Below are 25,527 nucleotides of genomic sequence, written 5' to 3' on the forward strand. Positions count from 1 at the left end.
AGATAGAGGTTTAAGTCAGGATGCAAAAATCAGTGAATGTATTTGATTAATAAATAAATAAAAGTAGTATAAAAAAAAGACACATGCACCCCAATGTTCACTGCAGCACTATTTACAATAGCCATGTCATGGAAGCAACCTAAATGCCCATCGACAGATAAATGGATAAAGAAGATATGGTACATATATACAGTGGAATATTACTCAGCCATAAAAAGGAACGAAATTGGGTCATTTGTAGAGACGTGGATGGATCTAGAGACTGTCATACAGAGTGAAGTAAGTCAGAAAGAGAAAAACAAATATCGTATATTAATGCATGTATGTGGAACCTAGAAAACTGGTACAGGTGAACTGGTTTGCAGGGCAGAAATAGAGATACAGATATAGAGAACAAACGTATGGACACCAAGGTAGGGAAAGTGGTGGTGGGGGGTGTGTGATGAACTGGGAGATTGGGATTGACGTGTATACACTAATATGTATAAAATGGATAACTAATAAGAAGCTGCTGTATAAAAAATATACAAAATTCAAAAAAAGAAAAAAAGAGTGTTGTGAGAGTGAAATTAGATCATTGCTGGAATTCTGATTAACAACACTATTAAAGTTAGAGTAGCAGAAGCCTGCAACAACCAAACGTGCCTAATTCAGCAATGACTAATCTCAGTGTCTGCATCTGTGAGAGGACAAGCTATGGCTATTAAAACAGCAGGAACAGTGCAGCAACAGGATGGACCCAGAGACCATCATACTAAGTGAAGTCAGAGAAAGACAAATACCATGTGATATCACTTATATGTGGAATCTAAAAATACAACACAAATGAACTTATCTACGAAACAGAAACAGACTCACAGACATAGAGAACAGACTTGTGGTTGCCAAGAGGGAGGGGAGTGGGAGAGGGATGGAATGGGAGGTTGGGATTAGCAGATGCAAACTATTATATAGAGAATGGATAAACAACAAGGTCCTACTATACAGTACAGGGAACTGTATTCAATATCCTATGATGAACCATAATGGAAAAGAATATTTTAAAAAAAGAATGTATATACATGTATAACTGAATCACTTTGCTGTACAGTAGAAATTAACACAGAATTGTAAATCAACTATACTTCAATAAGACAAATTTTTTAAAAAGAGAGACAAAAGAAAAAAAAATTTGTCCACCCTGAAAAAAAAAAGAATGCCTGTACAAAGAAATATAAATACAAACTATTAAATACAAAAAGCAAACCACAGTATTCAGACTCAATTACAACTAAATAAAAATGCACAGATGTGGGACTTCCCTGGCCATCCAGTGGTTGGGATTTCATGCTTCCACTGCAGGGGGCACGGGTTCAATCCCTGGTCAGGGAACTAAGATCCCACATGCCGTGTGGCATGGCCAAAAAAAAAAAAAAAAATGCACAGATGCAAACTGAGAAAGTTTGACAGTGACCTTGGAGTGACTCACAGTTAATGTACTGGGTTCTTTCTCCTAGATGGTGCTTTAGTGCAACAAGATATCCAGAGGATATTAAATTGATTTACCTGATTAACAAAAGATAAATATCTTAACTGGTTTTTCTTTGAAACGAGAGTTTTTACTTGGAAAAAATGTTTCAAAAAGTATATTTAGCTCTTTCACACAATGTTTACATTCTGATTTAGTTTACTTCCCCTTTTCTTTTTTTTAAACTTTGGAGTGGAAATGAATCCTGACTTCTAATACACTAAAGATTGCTTAGTGACTTGATGGGGTAATATCATTTGTTATTTACAATTTCTGAAATTTTCTGGGACAGTTTCACTTTTATTTAGTTTGTTTGTGCCCATAAGGACATGAACTTTCCATTTTATGTCCCCACGTCCGATTATTAAAGTCCACACAGAATCCTTTCTCAACCCAACAACTGTAGCAAACTCAGAGCTAACAGGCCAATTTGTTATTTTTCAAATAATAATGAATACTTAGCATTTTAAATTTGGTATATAAGAACGATTAAGTTTGCCCTTTTAGTAAGTACAATTCTTTGATTAAAAAATCAAGAGAAGGCAAGTCTTTGTCTGTAAATCATTGAGGGCTTTCTTATAGAAATTATGTATAACATTTCTAATATTACAAGCCCTTATATGTACTGTGCTTCCAGCTCTCTTGATACTGAAAAGTGTAATAAACTTCATACTCATACAGGTTTTGCATAAAATTTGCACATTTGAACATTTGAAATATTCAATGCATAGGATTTTTCCTCCCCTTTCTTTTTTTTTTTTTTTTTTTTGGTCATGGAAAGTTTCAAACATACACATACATATAAGTAGACAAACCAGTATAACGAACCACTATGGACCCATTACCCACCTTCAACAGGTATCTACGAAGCATGGTCAATCTTACTTCATCTATACTCCCACCCACTGCCCCTTTCCCCTGACTCGGCTTGATCATTTTAAAGGAAATCATAGGGGACTTCCCTGGTGGCACAGTGGATAAGATTCCATGCTCCCAAGCAGGAGGTCTGGGTTGGATCCCTGGTCAGGGAACTAGATCCCACATGCATGCATGCATGCCACAACTAAGAGTTCACATGCAGCAACTAAGGAGGCTGCCTGCCACAACTAAGGAGCCAGCAAGCTGCAAATAAGGAGCCTGTGTGTCGCAACTAAGGAGCCCACCTGCCTCAACTAAAACACAGTGCAACCTAATTAATTTTTAAAAAGAATATATTTTAAAAAAATAAAGAAAGAAAATCATAGACATCGTATCACCTCATCTATAAATACTTCAGTATGTACTGCTAAAAGATAAGGACTCAGGGGATGGAGTCAAGATGGTAGACTAGGAGGACACGGAATTCGTGTCTCTGTACAACTAAGGCACCTACCAGGCACTGGTGGGGGACCACGGATGCCTAAGGGGATGGTAGGAACCCCCAGTGACCGGCTTGCAGGATCTTGGTTCCCAGGCCAGAGGTTGGGCCTGAGCTCCTGTGGTGGGAGCTCCGAGTCCAAACCAATGGACTAACAGAGAACCTCAGACCCCAGGGAATATTCATTGGAGTGAGGCCTCCTGGAGGTCCTCATCTCAGCACTAAGACCTGGCTCTAACCAACTGCCTGAAAACACCAGTGCTGGAAACCTCAGGCCAAACAACCAGTAAGATAGGAATATAGCATCACCTATCAAAAAAAAAAAAAAAAGAAACAACAAAAAAAAATGTTAGAGATGAAGGAGGAAGGTAAAAACCTAAAAGATGAAATAAATGAAGACAAAATAGGCAACCTACCTGAAAAAGAATTCAGAGTAATGACAGTAAAAATGATCCAAAATCTCGGAAACAGAATGGAGAAAGCACAAGAAACATTTAACAAGGATCTAGAAGAACTAAAGAGCAAACAAACAATGATGAACAACAAAATTACTGAAACTAAAAAACTCTAGAAGGAATCAATAACAGAATAACTGAGACAGAAGAATGGATAACTGAGCTGGAAGATAAAATGGTGGAAATAAGTGCCAGGGAGCAGAATAAAGAAAAAGAATGAAAAGAATTGAGGACATTCTCAGAGACTTCTGGGACAACATTAAATGCACCAACATTCGAATTATTGGGGTCCCAGAAGAAGAAGAGAAAAAAAAAGGGTCTGAGAAAATATTTGAAGAGATTATAGTCGAAGACTTCCCTACCATGGGAAAGGAAATAGTCAATCAAGTCCAGGAAGCGCAGAGTCCCATACAGGATAAACCAAAAGAAAAACACACCAAGACACATATTAATCAAACTATAAAAATTACCTACAAAGAAAAAATATTAAAAGCAGCAAGGGAAAAGCAACAAATAACATACAGAAAATCTCCGTAAGGTTAACAGCTGATTTTTCAGCAGAAACTCCGCAAGACAGAAGGGAGTGGCAGCACATATTCAAAGTGATGAAAGGGAAAAACCTACAACCAACATTACTCTACCCAGCAAGGATCTCATTCAGATTCAATGGAGAAATTAAAACCTTTACAGACAAGCAAAAGCTAAGAGAATTCAGCACCACCAAACCAGCTTTACAACAAATGATAAAGGAACTTCTCTAGGCAGGAAACACAGAGACAGAAAAGACCTACCAAAACAAAGGCAAAAAAATTAAAAAAATGGTAATAGGAACATATATATCGATAATTACCTTAAATGTAAATGGATTAAATGCTCAAACCAAAAGACATAGACTGGCTGAATGGATACAAAAACAAGACCCGGGCTTCCCTGGTGGCGCAGTGGTTGAGAGTCCGCCTGCCGATGCAGGGGATACGGGTTCGTGCCCCGGTCCGGGAAGATCCCACATGCCGCGGAGCGGCTAGGACCGTGAGCCATGGCCGCTGAGCCTGCGCGTCCGGAGCCTGTGCTCCGCAACGGGAAAGGCCACAACAGTGAGAGGCCCGCGTATCGCAAAAAAAAAAAAAAAAAAAAAACCAAGACCCATATATATGCTGTCTACAGGAGAACCCCTTCAGACCTAGGGGCACAAACAGACTGAAAGTGAGGGGATGGAAAAAGATATTCCATGCAAAAGGAAATCAAAAGAAAGATGGAGTAGCAATTCTCGTATCAGGCAAAATCGACTTTAAAATAAAGACTATGACAAGAGACAAAGAAGGACACTACATAATGATCAAGGGATCAGTCCAAGAAGAAGATATAACAATTGTAAATATTTATGCACCCAACAGACGAGCACCTCAATACATAAGGCAAATGCTAACAGCCATAAAAGGGGAAATCGACAGTAACACACTCATAGTAGGGGACTTTAACACCCCACTTTCACCAATGGACAGATCATCCAAAATGAAAATAAATAAGGAAACACAAGATTTAAATGACACATTAAACAAGATGGACTTAATTGATATTTATAGGACATTCCATCCAAAAACAATAGAGCACACTTTCTTCTCAAGTGCTCATGGAACATTCTCCAGGATAGACCATACCTTGGGTCACAAATCAAGCCTTGGTAAATTTAAGAAAAGTGAAATAGTATCAAGTATCTTTTCTGACCACAACACTATGAGACTAGATGTCAATTACAGGGAAAAAAACTAAAAAATACAAACACATGGAGAGTAAACAATATGCTACTAAATAACCAAGAGATCACTGAAGAAATCAAAGAGGAAATAAAAACATATCTAGAATAAAATGACAATGAAAACACGATGATACAAAACCTATGGGATGCAGCAAAATCAGTTCTAAGAGGGAATTTTTGAGCAATACAATCCTACCTGAAGAAACAAGAAAAATCTCAAATAAACAACCTAACCTTACACCTAAAGCAATTAGAGAAAGAAGAACAAAAAAAAGAAGACCCCAAAGTTAGCAGAAGGAAAGAAATCATAAAGATCAGATCAGAAATAAGTGAAAAAGAAATGAAAGAAACAATAGCAAAGATCAATAAAACTAAAGCTAGTTCTTTGAGAAGATAAAAGAAATTGATAAACCATTAGCCAGACTCATCAAGAAAAAAACGGAGAAGACTCAAATCAACAGAATTAGACATGAAAAAGGAGAACTAACAACTACAAGCAACTATATGCCAGTGAAATGGACAACCTGGAGGAAATGGACAAATTCTTTTTTTTTTTTTTGTGGTACGCGGGCCTCTCACTGCTGTGGCCTCTCCTGTTGCGGAGCACAGGCTCCGGACGCGCAGGCCCAACGGCCATGGCTTACGGGCCCAGCCGCTCTGCGGCATGTGGGATCCTCCCAGACCGGGGCATGAACCCGCGTCCCCTGCATCAGCAGGCGGACTCCCAACCACTGCGCCACCAGGGAAGCCCAGACAAATTCTTAAAAAGCAAGACCTTCGGAGACTGAACCAGGAAGAAATAGAAAATATACACAGACAAATCACAAGCACTGAAATTGAAACTGTGATTAAAAATCTTCCAAGAAACAAAAGCACAGGACCAGATGGCTTCACAGGCAAATTCTATCAAACATTTAGAGAAGAGCTAACACCTATCTTTCTCAAACTCTTCCAAAATATAGCAGAGGGAGGAATACTCCCAAACTCATTCTACGAGGCCACCATCACCCTGATACCAAAACCAGACAAAGATATCACAAAAAAAGAAAACTACAGGCCAATATCACTGATGAACATAGATGCAAAAATCCTCAACAAAATACTAGCAAACAGAATCCAACAGCACATTAAAAGGATCATACACCATGATCAAGTGGGGTTTATCCCAGGAATGCAAGGATTCTTCAATATACGCAAATCAATCAATGTGACACACCATATTAACAAATTGAAGGAGAAAAACCATATGATAATATCAATAAACATAGAAAAAGCTTTTGACAAAATTCATCACCCATTTATGATAAAAACTCTCCAGAAATTAGGCATAGAGGGAACCTACCTCAACATAATAAAGGCCATATATGACAAACCCACAGCCAACATTGTTCTCAATGGTGAAAAACTGAAACCATTTCCTCTAAGATCAGAAACAAGACAAGGTTGCCCACTCTCACCGCTATTATTCAACATAGTTTTGGAAGTTTTAGCCACAGCAATCAGAGAAGAAAAAGAAATAAAAGGAATCCAAATCAGAAAAGAAGAAGTAAAACTGTCATTGTTTGCAGATGTCATGATACTGTACATAGAGAATCCTAAAGATGCTACCAGAAAACTACTAGAGCTACTCAATGGATACAAAATTAATGCACAGAAATCACTTGCATTCCTATACACTAATGATGAAAAATCTGAAAGAGAAATTAAGGAAACACTCCCATTTACCATGCAACAGAAAGAATAAAATACCTAGGAATAAACCTACCTGAGGAGATAAAAGACCTCTATGCAGAAAACTATAAGACACTGATGAAAGAAATTAAAGATGATACAGAGGGAGAGATATACCATGTTCTTAGATTGGAAGAATCAACACTGTGAAAATGACTATACTACCCAAAGCAATCTACAGATTCAATGCAAGCTCTATCAAACTACCAACTGCATTTTTCACAGAACTAGAAGAAAAAATTGCACAGTTTGTATGGAAACACAAAAGACCCCGAATAACCAAAGCAATCTTGAGAAAGAAAAACGGAGCTGGAGGAATCAGGCTCCCTGACTTCAGGCTATACTACAAAGCTACGGTAATCAAGACAGTGTGGTACTGGCACAAAAACAGAAATATAGATCAGTGGAACAGGATAGAAAGCCCAGAGATAAACCCACGCACATATGGTCACCTTATCTTTGATAAAGGTGGCAAGAGTATAAAATGGAGAAAAGACAGCCTCTTCAATAAGTGGTGCTGGGAAAACTGGACAGCTACATGTAAAAGAATGAAATTAGAACACTTCCTAACACCATACACAAAAATAAACTCAAAATGGACTAAAGACCTAAATGTAAGACCAGACACTATAAAACTCTTAGAGGAAAACATAGGCAGAACACTCTATGACATAAATCACAGCAAGATCCTTTCTGACCCACCTCCTAGAGAAATGGAAATAAAAACAAAAGTAAACAAATGGGACCTAATGAAACTTCAAAGCTTTTGCACAGCAAAGGAAACCATAATCAAGATGAAAAGACAACCACAAGAATGGGAGAAAATATTTGCAAACAAAGCAACTGACAAAGGATTAATCTCCAAAATTTACAAGCAGCTCATGCAGCTCAATATCAAAAAAACAAACAACCCAATTCAAAAATGGGCAGAAGACCTAAATAGACATTTCTCTGAAGAAGATATACAGATTGCCAAAAAACACATGAAAAGATTCTCAACATCACTAACCATTAGAGAAATGCAAATAAAAACTACAATGAGGTATCACCTCACACCAGTCAGAATGGCCATCATCAAAAAATATACAAACAATAAATGCTGGAGAGGGTGTGGAGAAAAGGGAACACTCTTGCACTGTTGGGGGGAATGTAAATTGATACAGCCACTATGGAGAACAGTATGGAGGTTCCTTAAAAAACTAAAAACAGAACTACCATACAACCCAGCAATCCCACTCCTGGGCATATATCCTGAGAAAACCATAATTCAGAAAGAGTCATATACCACAATGTTCATTGCAGCTCTATTTACAATAGCCACGACATGGAAGCAACCTAAGTGTCCACCGACAGATGAATGGATAAAGAAGATGTGGCACATATATAAAGTGTAATATTACTCAGCCATAAAAAGAAACGAATTTGAGTTATTTGTAGTGAGGTGGATGGACCTAGAGTCTGTCATACAGAGTGAAGTAAGTCAGGAAGAGAAAAACAAATATTGTATGCTAACACATATATACGGAATCTAAAAAAAAAGGTTCTAAAGAACCTAGGGGCAGGACAGGAATAAAGATGCAGACGTAGAGAATGGACTTGAGGACACGGGGAGGGGGAAGGGTAAGCTGGGACGAAGTGAGAGAGTGATATGGTATGGACTTATATACACTACCAAATGTAAAACAGATAGCTAGTGGGAAGCAGCCGCATAGCACAGGGAGATCAGCTTGTGCTTTGTGACCACCTAGAGGGATGGGATAGGGAGGATGGGAGTGAGACGCAAGAGGGAGGAGATATGGGGACATATGTATATGTATAGCTGATTCATTTAGTTATACAGCAGAAACTAACACACCACTGTAAAGCAATTATACTCCAATAAAGATGTTAAAAAAAGAAAACGATAAGGACTCTTTATTTTTAAACATACTGCAATTCTATTACCTCATTTAAGAATATTATCAACAATTCCTCAATATTATCAAATAGCAAGTTCAACTTTCTTGTCTTTTTTACAGTTTAATTGCTCAAGTCAGTATCCAAACATGTTCCATATACCCACTGCTTATATTTTTAATTTCTTTGTTCCCTTATAACTCCACTCCCATTTCTAGTTTATTCAGCACTGATAACATCTCCATCACATGAAACACTTGAAAACAGAACCATCTAAGGAAAGGTAAAAGAAGATATTTAAAAATTAAAATTAAAAAAAGCACCTATTTTCTTGTACATGCTTGTTCCCCAAGTGAAAAGGAGAAAGGCGCTGTATTCTTACTACTTTTTCAGATTCTTTTCTGGTTCAGACAAATCTGAACTTCCCTGGGCACACTGGAAAGTGACGGGGAAAGGTACAAGGCACTCTTGCTTTCCCCACAAGAGCTTTGTGCCCACAGGCTGCAAAGGGAGAATCACATGTAAAAGGAGTTCCAATTCCACAGTGGGGCAAGGTGGGATTCTTCTCTTTGCGAGAGTCTGATATCAGCTATCTACCACTTTAAACATCATGTAATAGATACATTCACATCCAAAGCACCAAATGAAAACACTCTAATAAACTGGAAGACCATTTACACCTTATCACCAAAGTAATGCAACTCCTCTTTGCGGACTGCACTCTGTCCCTAAAGGGTCAGAGTGATAAACTCCCCAGAGGTGCAGGATTTCCCCAAGCCAGCGGGTTTTTTCTTCCAATTTGGATCCGGCTCACCAATAAAATCTCACGGTCTTTCCCGTAACCAGCTGAGCATGTGAAAATTCAATCTTATTCCTTTTAAGAGGAAAGACCTCCCCTTGGCAAGGTGACGTGCCAGGCCTGGGTCTATTTCACTTTCTTTTCCTTCTGCAGTCCACAAATCCACTCACCAGAGTCGTTGTTTACCAGGCAGGAGAAGGAATCCCCTCTCCAAGCTGGCCGACCCTAACCAAGGGGGAGTCCACCCTGAGGTCGGAGGTCCCCACCGCAGGAGCTGGGAAGCTGGACCAGAGGCGTGACCTCTGGGTTCAGAGCCAAGAGGAGGAAGACAGTCAGTGTAGCAGCACCTCCCAAGACCATCACAGGCCTCTTGCATGCGCTACGTGGCAGGATGTGAGAGTCTGTCAGGAAGTGATTGCTCAAGTAGTTTCTTGTACATCGTCAGCCACGTGGGAGAATTGAAGGCAGAGAACCATTCGCACTAGGTTATTATTTCCCTGAAGTCAGGGACCATCTCTTATTCGACACGGAATCCCTAATGCCTAGGACTACACTGGGCATGGTGGACACAGTCAGTGTTCATTTCATCCAGGAATAACGGTCAAACTACCCTTTCTGAATACAGTTATTCCGTGTTCTATTTTCCCCAGTATGCCCCCCCCAACGCCGGCTTACCTCAGCGAGAACCTTAGAAAGGACACCACAATGATGAGCACCAGGCCGACAAGGAACGCGATACTCACAGCTGCAAAAATAAAGAAAACATATCATCACCAAAAGCTGTTGTGTCATCACAGTGAAGCTGTAAATGAAAAATGCAAACAGAATATGAAAAAGAATGTATATATATGTATAACTGAATCACTTCGCTGTATAGTAGAAATTAACACATTGTAAATCAACTATACTTCAATAAAACAAATTTTAAAATTAAAAAAAGAAAAAGGCAAACAAATAAAAATGGAAACATATGAAGGAAAAGCCTATATCCTTATGTGAAATTTCTTATTAACAACTGAGAATACTCTTCATGAGGGAAGCGCTAATTTTCATCATGAAAAATATCAAACGTACACAAAAGTACAGAGAACTGTACAATAAACCCACATATAGCCGTCACCTAGATTCCAGAATATCAAACATTGTCACTCTTGCTTCATCTACTACTACTACCCACCCTTTTTTTTTTTTTCCCACCTGAAGTCTTTTAAGCAAATCCCACACATCAAGCTATTTCATTCCCACATCTTCAGGATGTATGTCTATGTACGTCATGCAATTCTTACGTGACCCCCTGAGGAGGACACTGTATCTCTTCCATAGGACGCTACCGAAGACGCACGGCCTCTTCTCGGTCACAAGAAGGCAGCAAGCAAACCCAAGTAACAAAATAACTGGCCGGTCCTCTTCAAAAGTGTCAAGGTCGTGAAAGACCAAGAAAGGCTGATTAGAGGCCATGAGGTTAGATTAGAGGAGGCCTGGGAGACCTGATCACTAAACGCTCTGTGGGACCCTGGACACGAAACGGACACGAGGAGGACACCTGGAGAAATCTGAGAACTCCACAGCTCAGTTAACAGCGCTGTGTGCATGAAGCTCCTGGTTTCAATCACTGTACATGGAATCACTGTACTGTGATTATATAGTTTAGGGGCTTAGGGGAAGCCGAGTGAAGGGTATATGGAAACCCTGTTTTGTAACATTTCTGTGAGTCTAAAACTATTTCAAAATTAAAAGTTTCTTAAGAATGGACCTTTTGCTGTATAAGCACCATGTCATACAAAATTAATAATTCCCTGGCTAACACTGAGTCCATATTCAAATTTTTCTAGTTGCCTCGAAAACGTGTGTTGTAGTCCATGTGTTCAAATCGGGATCCAAGCAAGGCTCGCATCTTGCCTGCATTGTTAACGTGCCTTAAGCTCCATGCATTGGTCCACAGCCACTGACTTGATTTACACGAGGCTGGCTGTCTCCTATCAGGGCATCTCATTCGAGGTCTAGATCTGCCAGGACCCCTCGCCTGGTGTCACTGAACTTGTTCCTCTATCCTCCGTGCGTTCTGTAAATGGGAAGTTCGCTGTAAAGCTCTGGCCGAGAAGTCCCACTTCTCCGGCAGGAACGCTTCGCAGGTGCTGTGTCTTTCCCACCACGTCCCATCAGGAGCACCTCCTGCTTCAGACCTTGTACCCGATGCCCGCGTTCAGCTGGTGAAGGCCTGTCCCCTCCCGTGTAAAGTTCCCCTTTCATTGGATGGTTCCATCCACTCACGGCTTTTGCCTAAATCAGTAACTTCAATGGGCGCTGCAAAATATTCTGCCACATTACTGGCTGGATTCCTTCTGTAAAGAATTTACCCTCATCATCTAGGACTATTTCGTTACCCTAAGATATAGTCAAAACAGGAAAGGCAGGAGAGATGATTCTGCCTTTACCAGGATCGTCAGTTAACACCAGGTGTCCTTGTTACCCCCAAAGGCAACCAAAATATTGCTTTTGTTGGGGGAGGGGGCCTTGTGCTTTTTAGCTTCATAGTGAACTCACTGGTTTTTGTATGTGCAACGTGTTTCCGTCAATTACATTCATTATTCTTTGAATGATTAAATCATCCCACGTTGGCTCTTTCACATTGGCTCTTACCAGTGTTCTTCTGACAGTCTTCAACAGCGTCACTGTGGACAGTACTTACTATTGGAACAGCCCCAGGGATTCCTGATACTATCTACTGGGGTCTGGGAGGGACAGATTTTCTCCAGTGGAGTTATTAGAGAACGAACGATCCCTCCTGAACCCAAGGGGACCTCTGGACAGTCAGAGACACATACAGGAAACACTGTACCCTAAATCCTAAAACAAAGAAAGACACCTGACAGTCAACTGTCTTATTTCTAGTTTCTTTCCACTGCATTAATTTTTTGGCTTATTTATACTTCATAATACAGTAAATAACGACTATGAGAATATGTTGATACATCAAATAATTTTTTGTATGTCACATAATTTTCTTAGTCTACACCAAGGACACAATAAATACATTATAAATATGCCATAACTGAGAGAGACAACCTATAATCCAGGATTTAAATTACCCGAAATGTCGCAAACAGTACTCAAAAACTAAAACCGTTGAAAATGCAAATTTACCAAGAGGGACTTCCCTGGTGGTCCAGTGGTTGAGACTCTGTGCTCCCAGTGCAGAGGGCCTGGGTTCGATCCCTGGTCAGAGAACTAGATCCCACATGCTACAACTAAGACCTGGAGCGGCCAAATAAATAAATAAATATTTATTTATTTATTTAAAATAAAAATCAACCAAGAGCATGTACGTACGAAGGTTACTGTCAACTGGCTTCTCATTAACGACCAGGTCACACGCAATTTCATTGACTCCATCATGGGTGTGCTTTACCAAGAGAGAATAGTTTCCAAATTCTCCGAATTTGTATTCCAGCCTACAAAGATTAGGTAAAATGAAGAAACATCATTAGGTTAGGAAATAAGCAGTTGGATGTTGGTAATGTCACCCAGGCAGAGTGATAGGCATTCCTGGGTGCAGACCAGGGAAGACACAGAAAGATATTTTGAAAGAAGAAGCTAAAACCCAAACGGGAAAAAAATAGTAGAGAGAAAGTACAGGTGTCAGTCGGTCACATCATAGCAGGTACGAACCTACAAACTTGCTTCTCCTCCGCAGTGTCATTAAGCTGCAGGATGGATCCGTGCTGGGTGCTCACAGCCACAGCCTCAATGCTGGGCTCCCCGGGTTTCCTGCTCTGGGAGACGTCGACCAGGACCTGGAGCAGGCACTACACGATCCAAGCACAGGCCAGGTGTTAGGGGTTTGACAGTCTGTGGTTGTTGGGTATCCAACTGAAGACCTGAGGTAACTTTTCCTTCATGCTTATAGAAAACTTTTACACTTCAATAATTTAGGTAAAATTTGCCTACATAACTAGGTGTTGCTATGGAACTACATAATCTTTATTCATAGGTACATTCTTCACATAATTAACAAATACAGCATCCCTTTAATCTTGCATTCTATGGTTTTGCTTAATATTATTTAACAAATAAACATCCATGATTCTACCTAATTTGCATATTTATAATTTTTAATGGTTGCATTATATTCCATCAAATACTATCGATATGAATACTCAGGCTGCTTTCAAAGCTCGTTTTATCTTTTTGTATATAACTTATATAAATTATATTGTTTTGGAAGATATATAATTTAATTATATGATATATAATAATATAAATCTACTTATATTTATAATTTATAAAAATTATATTGTTTTAAAAGATCTACACATGATGTTCTTATTCCTTTAAATTCTTTCCCTAAGACAAATTTCCAAAAATGAGATTACTGGATTAAAAAAATAATCATTTTAATGGTTCTTGTTACACGTGGCCAAATAGCACTCACATAAGAAAAATTACAGTAGATTTATTTCTCATCAGCCTTACCAGGACTTCATATCATTCTTCCTTTTGTTCAGGTACTAGCTGTTTATGATACCACAGCATTAAGATTACATTTCAAATTATAAGTAGGTTAAATAATTCAATTTTCTTTTGCTCTTTTATGTTCCTTATGGTGTGAACCACCTGGTAGACACTCAATTCCCTCAAACAGAATCTTAGAAATCTGTCCTCGTACACTGTAACATTAAACTTCTAACTCCCTCAAACGCTTCCCCACTCTAGTGCTTTCATCTTATTATGTTGCTGTTTTTAAAGTTTTACAGAGTCATACTACTCTGGTTTGTTATTTCTTCTATTGCTTCATGAGTTTAACAATGTATTCTGCATTTTTTTAGTATTTGTTAAAGTTGTGGGTTTTTTTTTTTACTTGAATCCACTTGGGGTATTTGATAGATGGTATCCCATAATTCTAAATACCTTTCCCATGGTTTTAGCTGTTAAATTCTTAAGTAAATTAGATTCTACTTCTTATACTTCGTTTGGCCCGTTGGTCTTCATTTCTCTTTTTTGGCTACGTTCACGACCATGCTCTGTGATACTTCTTATCTGGTACAGCAAGTCTCCGTACCGTCCGTTCTCCTTTTGGGTCATCCTCTGATTCTCTTGCACACTTACTTTTTCATAGGCATTTTGGAATTATTTTTATGCAGCTTCCATAAAGTATCCACAAGCAATTGTGTTGAATGTATAAACTAATTTGGGAAGTATTGCCATTTTTCCTGTGTTTAGGTGTCACATCATTGTGCATTGGCTATTTCTCCATTTAGCCTATAATTTTCCTATTAAAATTGTATCATTGTCCATATATATGACCTCTTATAGATTCTTCAAGATGAAAATATAAGTCATCATAAATCTCTCAATATGCCAACTTATTCTACCTGATAATTTATTTAAGATTTTTACACCCACATTAATTAGAAAGATTGACCTGCATTTTCTGTCATGTCTTGGCTAGATTTTAAGATCAACACCCTGCAGAATGAATCAGATACCAAGCCACCATTTTTTTTATTGTTGTTATATTTAGGGTCAGTTTATATAGATTAAGAATTATTTATTATTTGAAAATGCAGGAAAAAATGACCTATTTTTAGGTAGAGAAATTCATTACAACTCTCCAGATTTCTTAATCAGTTGCTGATCTATTTATGTCCTCAATTTCCTGAATCAATCTTCATATTATATTTTTTGAAGGAAATCAATCAATTTTTGTACTTTAAATTGGTCAGTCTTAACTGTTCATTGGACCATAATTATTTTAATTTCTGTTGACATATAATTTCTAATTTTATTAATTTCCATTATTCCCTTAAATGTATCAATAATTTATCAATTGTGTGACTTTTATTTATTTTTTAATTTTTAAAATTTTTATTGGAGTATTGTTGATTTACAATGCTGTGTTAGTTTCAGGTGTACAGCAAAGTGAATCAGTTATACGTATACGTATATCCACTCTTTTTCTTCTTTTAGATTATTTTCCCCTATAGGGCATTACAGAGTATGTGTGACTTTTATTTTAGAAAATCATCTCTTGGCTCATTCTTATTCCCATTTTTTTCCCTCATTTTGCAGTTTCCATAGTTACTGGGTTTTTTGTTGTTGTTTTGTTTTTCAGTATGCGGGCCTCTCACTGCTGTGGCCTCTCCCGTTGCAGAGCACAGGCCCCGGATGCGCAGGCTCAGTGACCATGGCTCACGGGCCCAGCCGCTCCACGGCATGTGGGATCTTCCCGGACCGGGGCACGAACCCATGTCCCCTGCATCGGCAGGCGGACTCAACCACTGCGCCACCAGGGAAGCCCCATAGTTACTATTTTTATTGCTTCCTTTTTTCTTGTTTGGATGATGACACTGCTTTCCAAAACCTTGAGATCCTTACTCAGTAGCTTTTCATTTCCCCTTTTCTTCCTGATTAACATAATGCAGGATCGGAAAGGAAAGTGGACACACTCTGAAGCTAGAGCGAGGGGTGAGGACCCCAGCGCTGCCATGTGACAGCGGGGGGACCCGAGATAAAGTCACTTTCCTGCTCTTAATCTCAGCATCACCATCTGCAGAATCCAGGTATTTCCTGGATTGCTGTGAGGATTAAATGAGCTATAACGTATCTAAAACACAGAGCAGGCCCTCAGTAAACAGCAGCTGCAACTTGTATTAACATCATCTTTACTGTTAGAAACATTTAGACACAAATTTTCATAAGAATTGCTTTGGCCAGGTCAAAGATTTTTCTATGACTTTTACGTCTGTGTTCTCTCTCCTATTAGTTTGTTTTTGTTATGCAGAGATATGAAATCGCAGAAAGTATAATCTCTGCCGTTTGTGTTTAGTCTCGTTTGACAACACATGATTGATGTTTTGTTAAATACGTTACAGATATTTTTGAAGTTATCGATTTTTTCTACTTAATTTAACGTCCTTTTAGTTCCCTCTTGTGATAAGCCTTTTCTTGGTCTTGACCTACCTTTTTAATATTACCGATGTTCTGTGTTTCACTTAACTTTACAGGAGGTGACACGTACTGCTCCATCATCTTCTAGTTGATACCCACACTGGGGACTTTTAAAATTTGTTTTCTTTTTTAAAAAGCTATTTACACTAAACAGGTCACTATCCATTGAAATTCCTCCTCTGAAGGTGGTATATTGAAGCTCTTAATTTGGAAGTAAAGACTGTTTCATTTTACATGGAAGAATAGCCAGGTCCTTAAAAAGCAACAAGGTCTAGCATAGGAGCAACACCTTCAGATAAAATCCTTTATCGTCAGGAGGGTCTCAGCATAAGCCTCCCGTGGCCCTCACCGCCCCGCCCTGCCCCCCGGTGTCTCACTCCTTCCTTCTCTGGTCCAGCAGGAGGGTTACGCAGTGGGCAGAGGAGTCAAAACACATCTATCACTTCAGGCTTCATAAGGGATCAAATTGAATGGACTCCAAAAGGGAGTGGGAATATCCTGCTGAGACCCCATCCTAGTGCATCACCCCTCTGCAACTTGAAAACCAGTGGTGTGGCTGCCCTGTCACACTCTAGGCGCCTTGATGAATGGCTCTGAGGGTACAGGCTATAAGAGGTGCCAGAAATGAGCAAGTGGCCCGGATCTGGTTTATGCTCTTATTGTGGAATGAAAGAATGCTTGTCACATTAAAAGAAAACGAAAAACAAAAAAACCATGTCTATCAATTTTGCTCATCACAGAAACTGGTTTGAAAAAGATGGGTAGGGAAAAGATAAAAAAAAAAGGATGCTGCCCATTGCTAGGCATCCTCCGTGATGGAATTTCTTCTGAGTCTTTGTCTAGCCTGTTTGTTTCCTCATCTGTAAAGCTGAAGCTAACATGTGAAGGGCTTCAGGTCTGACAGCACTGGGGCCATATCAAACTAGCCCCAAAGCAAACACAACTGTGAGCAAGCACGAGGCACCTACATGATAACAGCGATCGAAATTCCAGTAGACCGTCAAGTTTGTCCCAGGCAGTTCATTATGGATGAGCAGCAAAGCCTGGTCCATCTTCAGCTCCAAGCGCCTTTTTTTTCCTAAGTCTGGTAAGAATTAGAAAAAAAAGAAAAAGAAAAAGAGAAAGAAGGCACCTGAAAGATGTGTCAGAGACAAAGTGCATCAGAGTGGAAAGTGGCTTCCCAGGAGCGCTTCTCAAATGCCAGGGGTCTCTTGTCCCTCATGCCATGTCCACACGGATGTGCACATGCACACACGCACCCAGTTCCCTTCCACACACATGCCTCTACTACAAACAAGGATTCAGTCAACACCATTCGCATCTTACAGTCACCAAGGACTAAGGTGTGAGGGGCACCAAGTTTAGTTGTTTCCATGCAACTTCTATTTGATAATATGACAACCTCATGAGCTAGGTATTTTCTCCATCCTATGGATGAAGAAATGAAGGCTCACAAAAATTACATAACTGCCATGGCCAGAGTTTTTCAGTGACATCACTGACGTGAACCCAATCTGTGTGATTCCGAAGCTCCAACTTTCCTGGCCCACATCACTCAGCTCTGAGCTGGGATGGACAGCTCTTAAGACCTGCAGGACCCCAGACTAGGGAGTCAGGACGCGCAGAGCAGCAGTGTTCCTGGGGGATCTGCACGCCCTTTACAGTCCGAGAAGCTCTGCCTGATGTCACTTTTGTTTGGAGTTCTGCATCTCCTGGTTTCCATGGCAGACGTGAGGCGGGGAAGGAGAGAGGGTAAGTCTGAAGGGCAGAAAGAGCCACTGCTCCATATTCCCTGGGCTTAGAGCTCATCACTTTACCAGATGCTCTTAGGGTACCATAAGGATGATGCATCTTCTACCTTTCAGTCTGCCAATTTGGTAGGAAAACAGTGAACTATTATTGGCTAAAGTTAAAGCAAAGTGTTTCATCCAGATCAACTGGGCCATTTATATCTGTTATATTATATGAAAGAGAAATTACCATCTAGCCTCTAGGCAAAAGGAAAAAAGGGAAACTTTCTTTAATTTAATTTTTTATTTTATACTGGAGTATAGTTGATTTACAATGTTGTGTTAGTTCCAGGTGTAGAGCAAAGTGATTCCATTATACATATGTCCATACATATATCCATTCTTTATTTTTTTAATTAATTAATTAATTTGGTTGCACCGGGTCTTAGTTGCAGCAGGCGGCCTCCTTAGTTGCAGCTTGCCAGCTCCTTAGTTGCAGCATGTGGGCTCCTTAGTTGCGGCAGGCGGGCTCCTTCGTTGTGGCATGCGAACTCTTAGTTGCGGCATGCATGTGGGATCTAGTTCCCTGACCAGGGATCGAACCCAGGCCCCCTGCATTGGGAGCACAGAGTCTTATCCACTGCGCCACCAGGTAAGTCCCCATATATCCATTCTTTTTCAGATTCTTTTCCAATATAGCTTATTACAGAATACTGAGTCCCCCGTGCTATACAGTAGGGCCTTGTTAATTAACTATTATATATACATATATATATATAGTAGTGTGTATATGCTAATCCCAAACTCCTAATTTATTCCTCCCCACACACATTTCCCCTTTGGTAACCATAAGTTTGGTTTCAAAGTTTGTGAGTCTGTTTGTGTTTTGTAAATAAGTTCATTTGTATCATTTATTTTTAGATTCCACATATAAGTGATATCATATGATATTTGTCTTTGTCTGACTTACTTCACTTAGTATGATAATCTCTAGCTGCATCCATGTTGATGCAAATGACATTATTTCATTCTTTTTTATGGCTGAGTAATACTCCATTGTATATATATACCACATCTTCTTTATCCATTCCTCTGTTGATGGACATTTAGGTTGCTTCCATGTCCTGGCTATTGTAAATAGTGCTGCAATGAACACTGGGGTGCATGTGTCTTTTCAAATTATGTTTTTTTCCAGATATATGCCCAGGAGTGGGATTGCTGGATCATATGGTAGCTCTATTTTTAGTTTTTTAAGGAACCTCCATACTGTTCTCCACAGTGGTTGTAACAATTTACATTCCCACGAACAGTGTAAGTGTTAAGGGAAACTATTTAATAACACAACCAGAAAGGTAATAATCTAGCCTCTTTAATTTTGTAATATGAAAGCTTAATTCAGGGCTCCCCAGTACCTCATCTGGTTAATTCAGAAAATTCTTCACTGCAGCCAGCCTAAATCCCTCATTTTTAGCGTTTATCCTAATTTACCCTTATTTAGCTCTCAGTGAAGACAAAACACAGAGTATGTAACTTTTAATAATCTACTGAAGCTTTTTTTCCCCTCCAGGCTAAGCAAAGCTTTATCAATCACTTTTTCTGTTCTTTGGTCGCCCTATGGCGAGCGGCCAGCAGAAGCAGCGTTTGAGACCAGGAGTATAACATGGTGGGTTAAGTGTGTGGACTCCACGTTGGGCCAACTTGAATCTGGACCCCACCCTGCCTCAGCGTCCTCATCAATAAATTAGGGGTCATAACAGTGTGTGCTTCGGACGATTGCTGGGGAGGCTAAAATTGATAACACAAGCAAAGTGCTTGACATAGAACCTCAAAGTAAGTGTTTGACAAATGATGATTATAATGCTCTGGGCCACATCCAACCAATGCAGGGGACAACAGGGGCTTCGTCAGAATCAGGAACATGTGGTTAAGTATTTTGAAAAGTTGTTTCTTCTCTTTTCATTTAACCTTATTTCCAATTTCCCCCCATTCCCTTTTTTTCCAATTATAAGAAATGATGCTATATCCTATATAAAAATGGCGCTATAGACATCTGAAAATCAACATGCTCTTCTTTCAACATAGTTCCTTAAGAATGAACTTCCAGGAGTGAAATTTTCAACCAAAAATAGCTTTTTAAATAGTTTTTGATATGTTTAGCCAAATTCCTCTCCCAATTTAATTGTGCCAGTTTACAAAGACAACTGTGGTGTTCATCGGCTCCCAGGTGACACCGAAAACGACACACTTACTGTGCTCCAGGTCCCAACAGCCTCATGAAACAGCTGCTGGTGTCTCCAGCCTCCAGATGAGGTATGGGAGGCCTGGAGAGGTCACCCACCAGAATGACTCACCAGTCTGGCCAGCACCTAACCTCTATGCTCCCAGTCTCCTGAGACTAAGCAGATCTGTTCCCTAGCAGCTGGGCCAGTTTAATTTTTTCCCTTGCTTTTTAGCCTGATGTATAGAAAATATAATTTCCTTATTATTTTAGTTCTGAACTAACAATTAGCAAGTTCGAACATGTTTTCCAAATGTTGACTATCAGTACTTTCCTTTCCTGTGAATTGTTGGAATGTTTATTTAACCACTTAGCCCCTGTGATATTAAATCCTTTGACATACTTGTCATAATGTTTTCAAGTATTTCTCTTTTTCATTTCCCTTGTTCACGTCTGAGAGCTTCCATTTGCAAATTTATCACTAGCTGTTGACCTTTTCCTCCGTAATTGTTCTATACAGCATCATCCCTTCGGAGCTGTAGTAACTACTGTTTTTATTCATACTTCTATGAGTCTTCAGTGGTGGGTGGAATATGGTTCTTGTTTCATGCTTAGTTTTTCCATGTGAATTTCAGACTTTGAAAGCTCTTAATTGTCATCAATATTATTTTATATAAGGTTGTATGAAGGGTTAATGCTAGCTGAACATCAGAATTACCTGGCAAGCTAAAAAAACCACAAAACCAGACTTCCCTGGTGGTGCAGTGGTTAAGAATCCGCCTGCCAATGCAGGGGACAGGGGTTTGAGCCCTGGTCCAGGAAGATCCCACATGCCGCGGAGCAACTAAGTCCGTGCGCCACAACTGCTGAGCCTGCGCTCTAGAGCCCAGGAGCCACAACTACTGAGCCCACATGCCACAACTACTGAAGCCCACGTGCCTAGAGCCCGTGCTCCACAACAAGAGAAGCCACCGCAATGAGAAGCCTGCACATTGCAATGAAGAGTAGCCCCCGCTCGCTGCAACTAGAGAAAGCCCGCATGCAGCAACAAAGGCCCAACACGGCCAAAAATAAAATATAAATAAATAAATAAAATAATAACATAAACAAATAAATAACAAATTAATAAATAATTTAAAAATAAAACAAAACCAATGCCCTGGCTCCACCCCAGACCTATTAAATCAGAATCTCTGCCCAACCAGTATGATTTATTTTTTGTATTTTTTAAATTGAGGTATAGCTGATTTACAATATACTAGTTTCAGGTGTACTACATAGTGATTCAAAATTTTTATAGATTATACTCCATTTAAAGTTACGATAAAATATTGGCCATATTCCTCATGCTATACAATATATCCTTGTAGTTTATTTATTTTCTACATAGCAGTTTGTATCTCTTAATCCTCTACCCTCATTCTTGCCCCTCCCCCTTTCCTTTCCCCTGGTAACCACTAGTTTGTTCTCTATATCTGTGAGTCTATTTCTGTTTTGTTATATTCATTCGTTTTGTTTTTAGATTCCACATATAAATTACAACATACAGTATTTGCCTTTCTCTGACTTATTTCACTTAGCATAATACCCTCTAGTTCCATCCATGTTACTGCAAATGGCATTATTTCATTCTTTTTTATGGCTGAGTAATATTCCATTGTATATATGTACCACATCTTTATCCATTCATCTGTTGATGGACACTTAGGTTGCTTCCATATCTTGGCTATTGTAAACAATGCTGCTATGAACACTGGGTGGACGTATCTTTTTGAATTAATGTTTTCATATTCTTCAGTTACATACCCAGGAGTGGAATTGCTGGATCATATGGCAGTTCTATTTTTAGTTTTTTGAGGAACCTCCAAACTGTTCTCCGTAGTGGCTGCACCAATTTACATTCCCACCAACAGTGTAGGAGGGTTCCCTTTTCTCCACACCCTCATCAACACTTATTATCCTCCCCAAAACAACAGCAACAGACACTGTGAGTGTAAGGCCAGGCGATTCTGACAACTTTGTACCTTTTTGCATTATTTGAGCATTTTTTTAAAAAAAACCAATGAGTCTGTGGGATTAGCAGATGCAAACTATTATATATAGAATGGATAAGCAATAAGGTCCTACTATAGAGCACAGGGAACTATATTCAGTATCCTGTGATAAACCACAATGGAAAAGAATATGAAAAAGAACGTATATATACGTATAACTGAATCATTTTGCCATACAGCAGAAATTAACACATTATAAATCAGCTATCGTTCAATACAATAAATTTTTTAAAAACCCAATGAGTCTGTAGTCTGTATCACTCACACACACACCCACACACACAAACACAAAGGACAAAATTCCTAAGCCATCCAATATGGCGCCGAAATTGAAACTGATGCTCAGTTTCTAGAAAAAGCTGCCAACAGCTGAATTTATAAATACCAGGGCAGGGACTTCCCTCGTGGCGCAGTGGTTAAGACTCCACGCTCCCAATGCAGGGGGCTCGAGGTTCGATCCCTGGTCAGGGAACTAGATCCCACATGCATGCTGCAACTAAGAGTTTGCATGCCGCAACTAAGAGTTTGCATTCCACAACTAAGGAGCCCGCCTGCCGCAACTCGCCCTGCGCAACCAAATAAGTAAATAAATATTAAAAATATATATACCAGGGAAGCCTCAAGGAGCATTACATACAACAGACAATTCCTTCTTCCTGTCTACAATGTCTTGGTGAGGAAATAAACCAAACAAAGTCACGTTTCAATAGTGCCCAAGTAACTGTACTGCTCGCATATTAGGCTTTTACTTCATTTCCAAATATTTAATTTCTGGTTCTAGCTCCCTGCTCGTAAGTGTCTTTGCTGAGCATATTTTAAAAGACATAGTCTACTTATTTTTCTTTTTTCTTTTCAAGTAAACTTGAGTCCACAAATCATATAAAGGTGGAGGTCTTAGTAGGAATCTGTCCCGCCCAAATTTGGCCTCCAGGTGGCACTAAAAGCCTGGCTGACTTGGCGACACTGCTCTGTGAAGGTTCTGGAGTGGATGGCTTCAGAACGGTACTTAGTTATGCTCTCCCTCACTACACAGAATCACTGCTTAGAAACTTAACCTTTTTCCTACAATAATTATCAGTATGAACTGATGCTAAAGCACAAAAATAGAGCGTTGTACAGGATCTGTCCCTGACAAGTTGTGACAGGGCAGATTATGTAACCCCTTGAGGTCTGTTCCTCGATTATAAAAGGGAGGGAGTGACGAGACTGAGCTCGGGGGCGGGGGAGACACTGTATTAAACGTAATCAGCTAAGATGCTTTTTCAAAATTTATTTTGTCTTCTCCCTACAACATTTTGATTGAGGAGGAGGGGCAGTTTGGACCACACACGCTGACACCAGAACCCCCGCGTTCTGACACAAAGGTGATGGTGGGATGACGGGAGCAGAGGCAAGTGGCCCCCAGCTCCCCAGGTGACAAGGAGACCTTCCCCAGCACTGACCGAACCGGGTTTGCTGCCCTTGGCTGATCCCACCACCTTCGACCACAGCATCCCCTGGGGAGGGCTTGGGACTGAGATCTTCTAGGGCCCCGGGTCCTCGTCCAAGGGGTCTAGCGGGAGGCCCTGGAATTTGCCTTTTTTTCCCACTTCCCTGGCGAGCTCGGAGACCAGGCAAGCTGGGGAAACGCTCGCTGAGCCGAGGTTCAGCTCTCCTCTCCTCCCTGCCGGACATGAGCACTGCCCCCGCCGAGCCCTCCCAGGCCGCCGACCTCGCCCGGGGCCCCCCTGCAGACGGCGACCCCGGCGCTCCGCCCGTCACCATGGAAGCGGAACAACCCAGCGGGCCGGGGAGGCTCGCTCGAGATCCGACACCGCGCCTCGGCCGCCAGCTCCCGCGCCCGCCGCCTCCCGCGCGCTCCCGCTGCGCCCCCGGCCCGAGCCGCGGTGACCCCGGAGCCCAGCGCAGCCGAGCCGGCCTCTCCGTCCCGCCGCGCACGGGGCTGCGCGCTCGGGCCGGGGCTCCGGCAGGTCCCCCGCAACTCCTCCGTGCGGCGGACGGAGGGGGGCGCCGGCCCGGCTCCGATCAGCTTTGCATTCGGGGGCGACAGGTCTCCGGGTCAAAGGCACTCGATGAAGCCCGAGGAGCGCCACTCCCGCCCTCCTGCGTCCTCCTGCGGGTCGGCCTCCGTGCAAGAGCCCCGGCCCCGCCACGACAGCGCGGCGGAAACGACACGCGAGTTCCGGGCGCTGCTCCTCCCGAGCTGTCCCGCGCGCCGCCCCGGGGAGGGGACAGTCGCCGCCCCGCGGGCCCGGCCGGAGGGCGCACTCACCTGACGTCGGGGAGCCGCCGGGGGCCAGCAGCGCGGCGCTCAGCACGGACGCGGCCAGCAGCAGCGCGGCCAGCGCCCGGCCCACGCCCCCCGCCCCGCTCATGCCGTCTGCTGCCCCCACGCCGCCGCCGCCGCCGCCGCCGCCGCACTCCCGGGACCCGCGCTGCTCGGCCGCACACGGCCGCGCGCCCGTCATCGCCCGGCGCTCGGCCCCGGGGGCGGTGCGCGAGCCACCGCGGGGGTGGGGCGGGGGCGGGTCTTCCGGGGGAGGGGAGCTCACCGCGCCCGGAGCCGCTGCACAGGGTTTTGCTTTTTTGGGTTTTTTTTTTTTTTTTTTTTGTCCTGAGGAGAGACGCGTGGCGTCGGGAAGAGAGGGCCCCGCAGGCCCCGAGCCGCCGCTCCGCGGTCCCTCGCCACCCGCTGAGCGACATTCCGCTGAATCCCTGCGTCCAGCCATTCGCCATACAAACGGGTGTTAGTGTCCTCTGTCCACTGTTCTCAGTCCCAGCCCCCAAGGCGTTTGCTATCCAGAGGGAGAGTTGCGACATGAAAGCCATAAAAGCCACCGTGTGTTACCACCACTTGGAAGAGCTGGTTGCCAGTCCCGGATGAAGTTAAAGGCTGGCAGGCACGATGACCCCGCGGTTACACTCCTAGCTTTGCGCCCGGGGAAACGATCATACGCATGAAGGGCAGATCCAGTCATGCTTGTGGCAGAGTGATTTGAAACGGCAAGAACCTGTGAATGATCTAAATGTCCATCAGTGGAGAAAATGGATGAATTGTGGTGTAATGCATACAGCA

At 41.6% G+C, this 25,527-nt stretch overlaps 1 protein-coding gene across 1 annotated transcript in view; it reads right to left on the bottom strand.

Moving 5' to 3' along the window:
- Positions 1-25,195, bottom strand: part of HGSNAT (heparan-alpha-glucosaminide N-acetyltransferase) — a 48,572-nt gene extending 23,377 nt beyond the window's left edge. The window contains exons 1-5 of the mRNA XM_082608422.1: positions 24,724-25,195; positions 17,418-17,533; positions 13,171-13,307; positions 12,832-12,953; positions 10,177-10,246 (exon numbers count right to left, since the gene is read on the bottom strand). Coding sequence (XP_082464548.1) covers positions 10,177-10,246; positions 12,832-12,953; positions 13,171-13,307; positions 17,418-17,533; positions 24,724-25,180 — 902 coding nt within the window. The 5' untranslated portion in view covers positions 25,181-25,195. The remainder of the gene's footprint in view (positions 1-10,176; positions 10,247-12,831; positions 12,954-13,170; positions 13,308-17,417; positions 17,534-24,723) is intronic.
- Between the last annotated feature and the right edge of the window lie 332 nt (positions 25,196-25,527).

The sequence above is a fragment of the Mesoplodon mirus genome (assembly GCF_964341445.2).
Source record: "Mesoplodon mirus genome assembly, chromosome: 20".
In the NCBI taxonomy this organism is placed as follows: Eukaryota; Metazoa; Chordata; class Mammalia; order Artiodactyla; family Ziphiidae; genus Mesoplodon; species Mesoplodon mirus.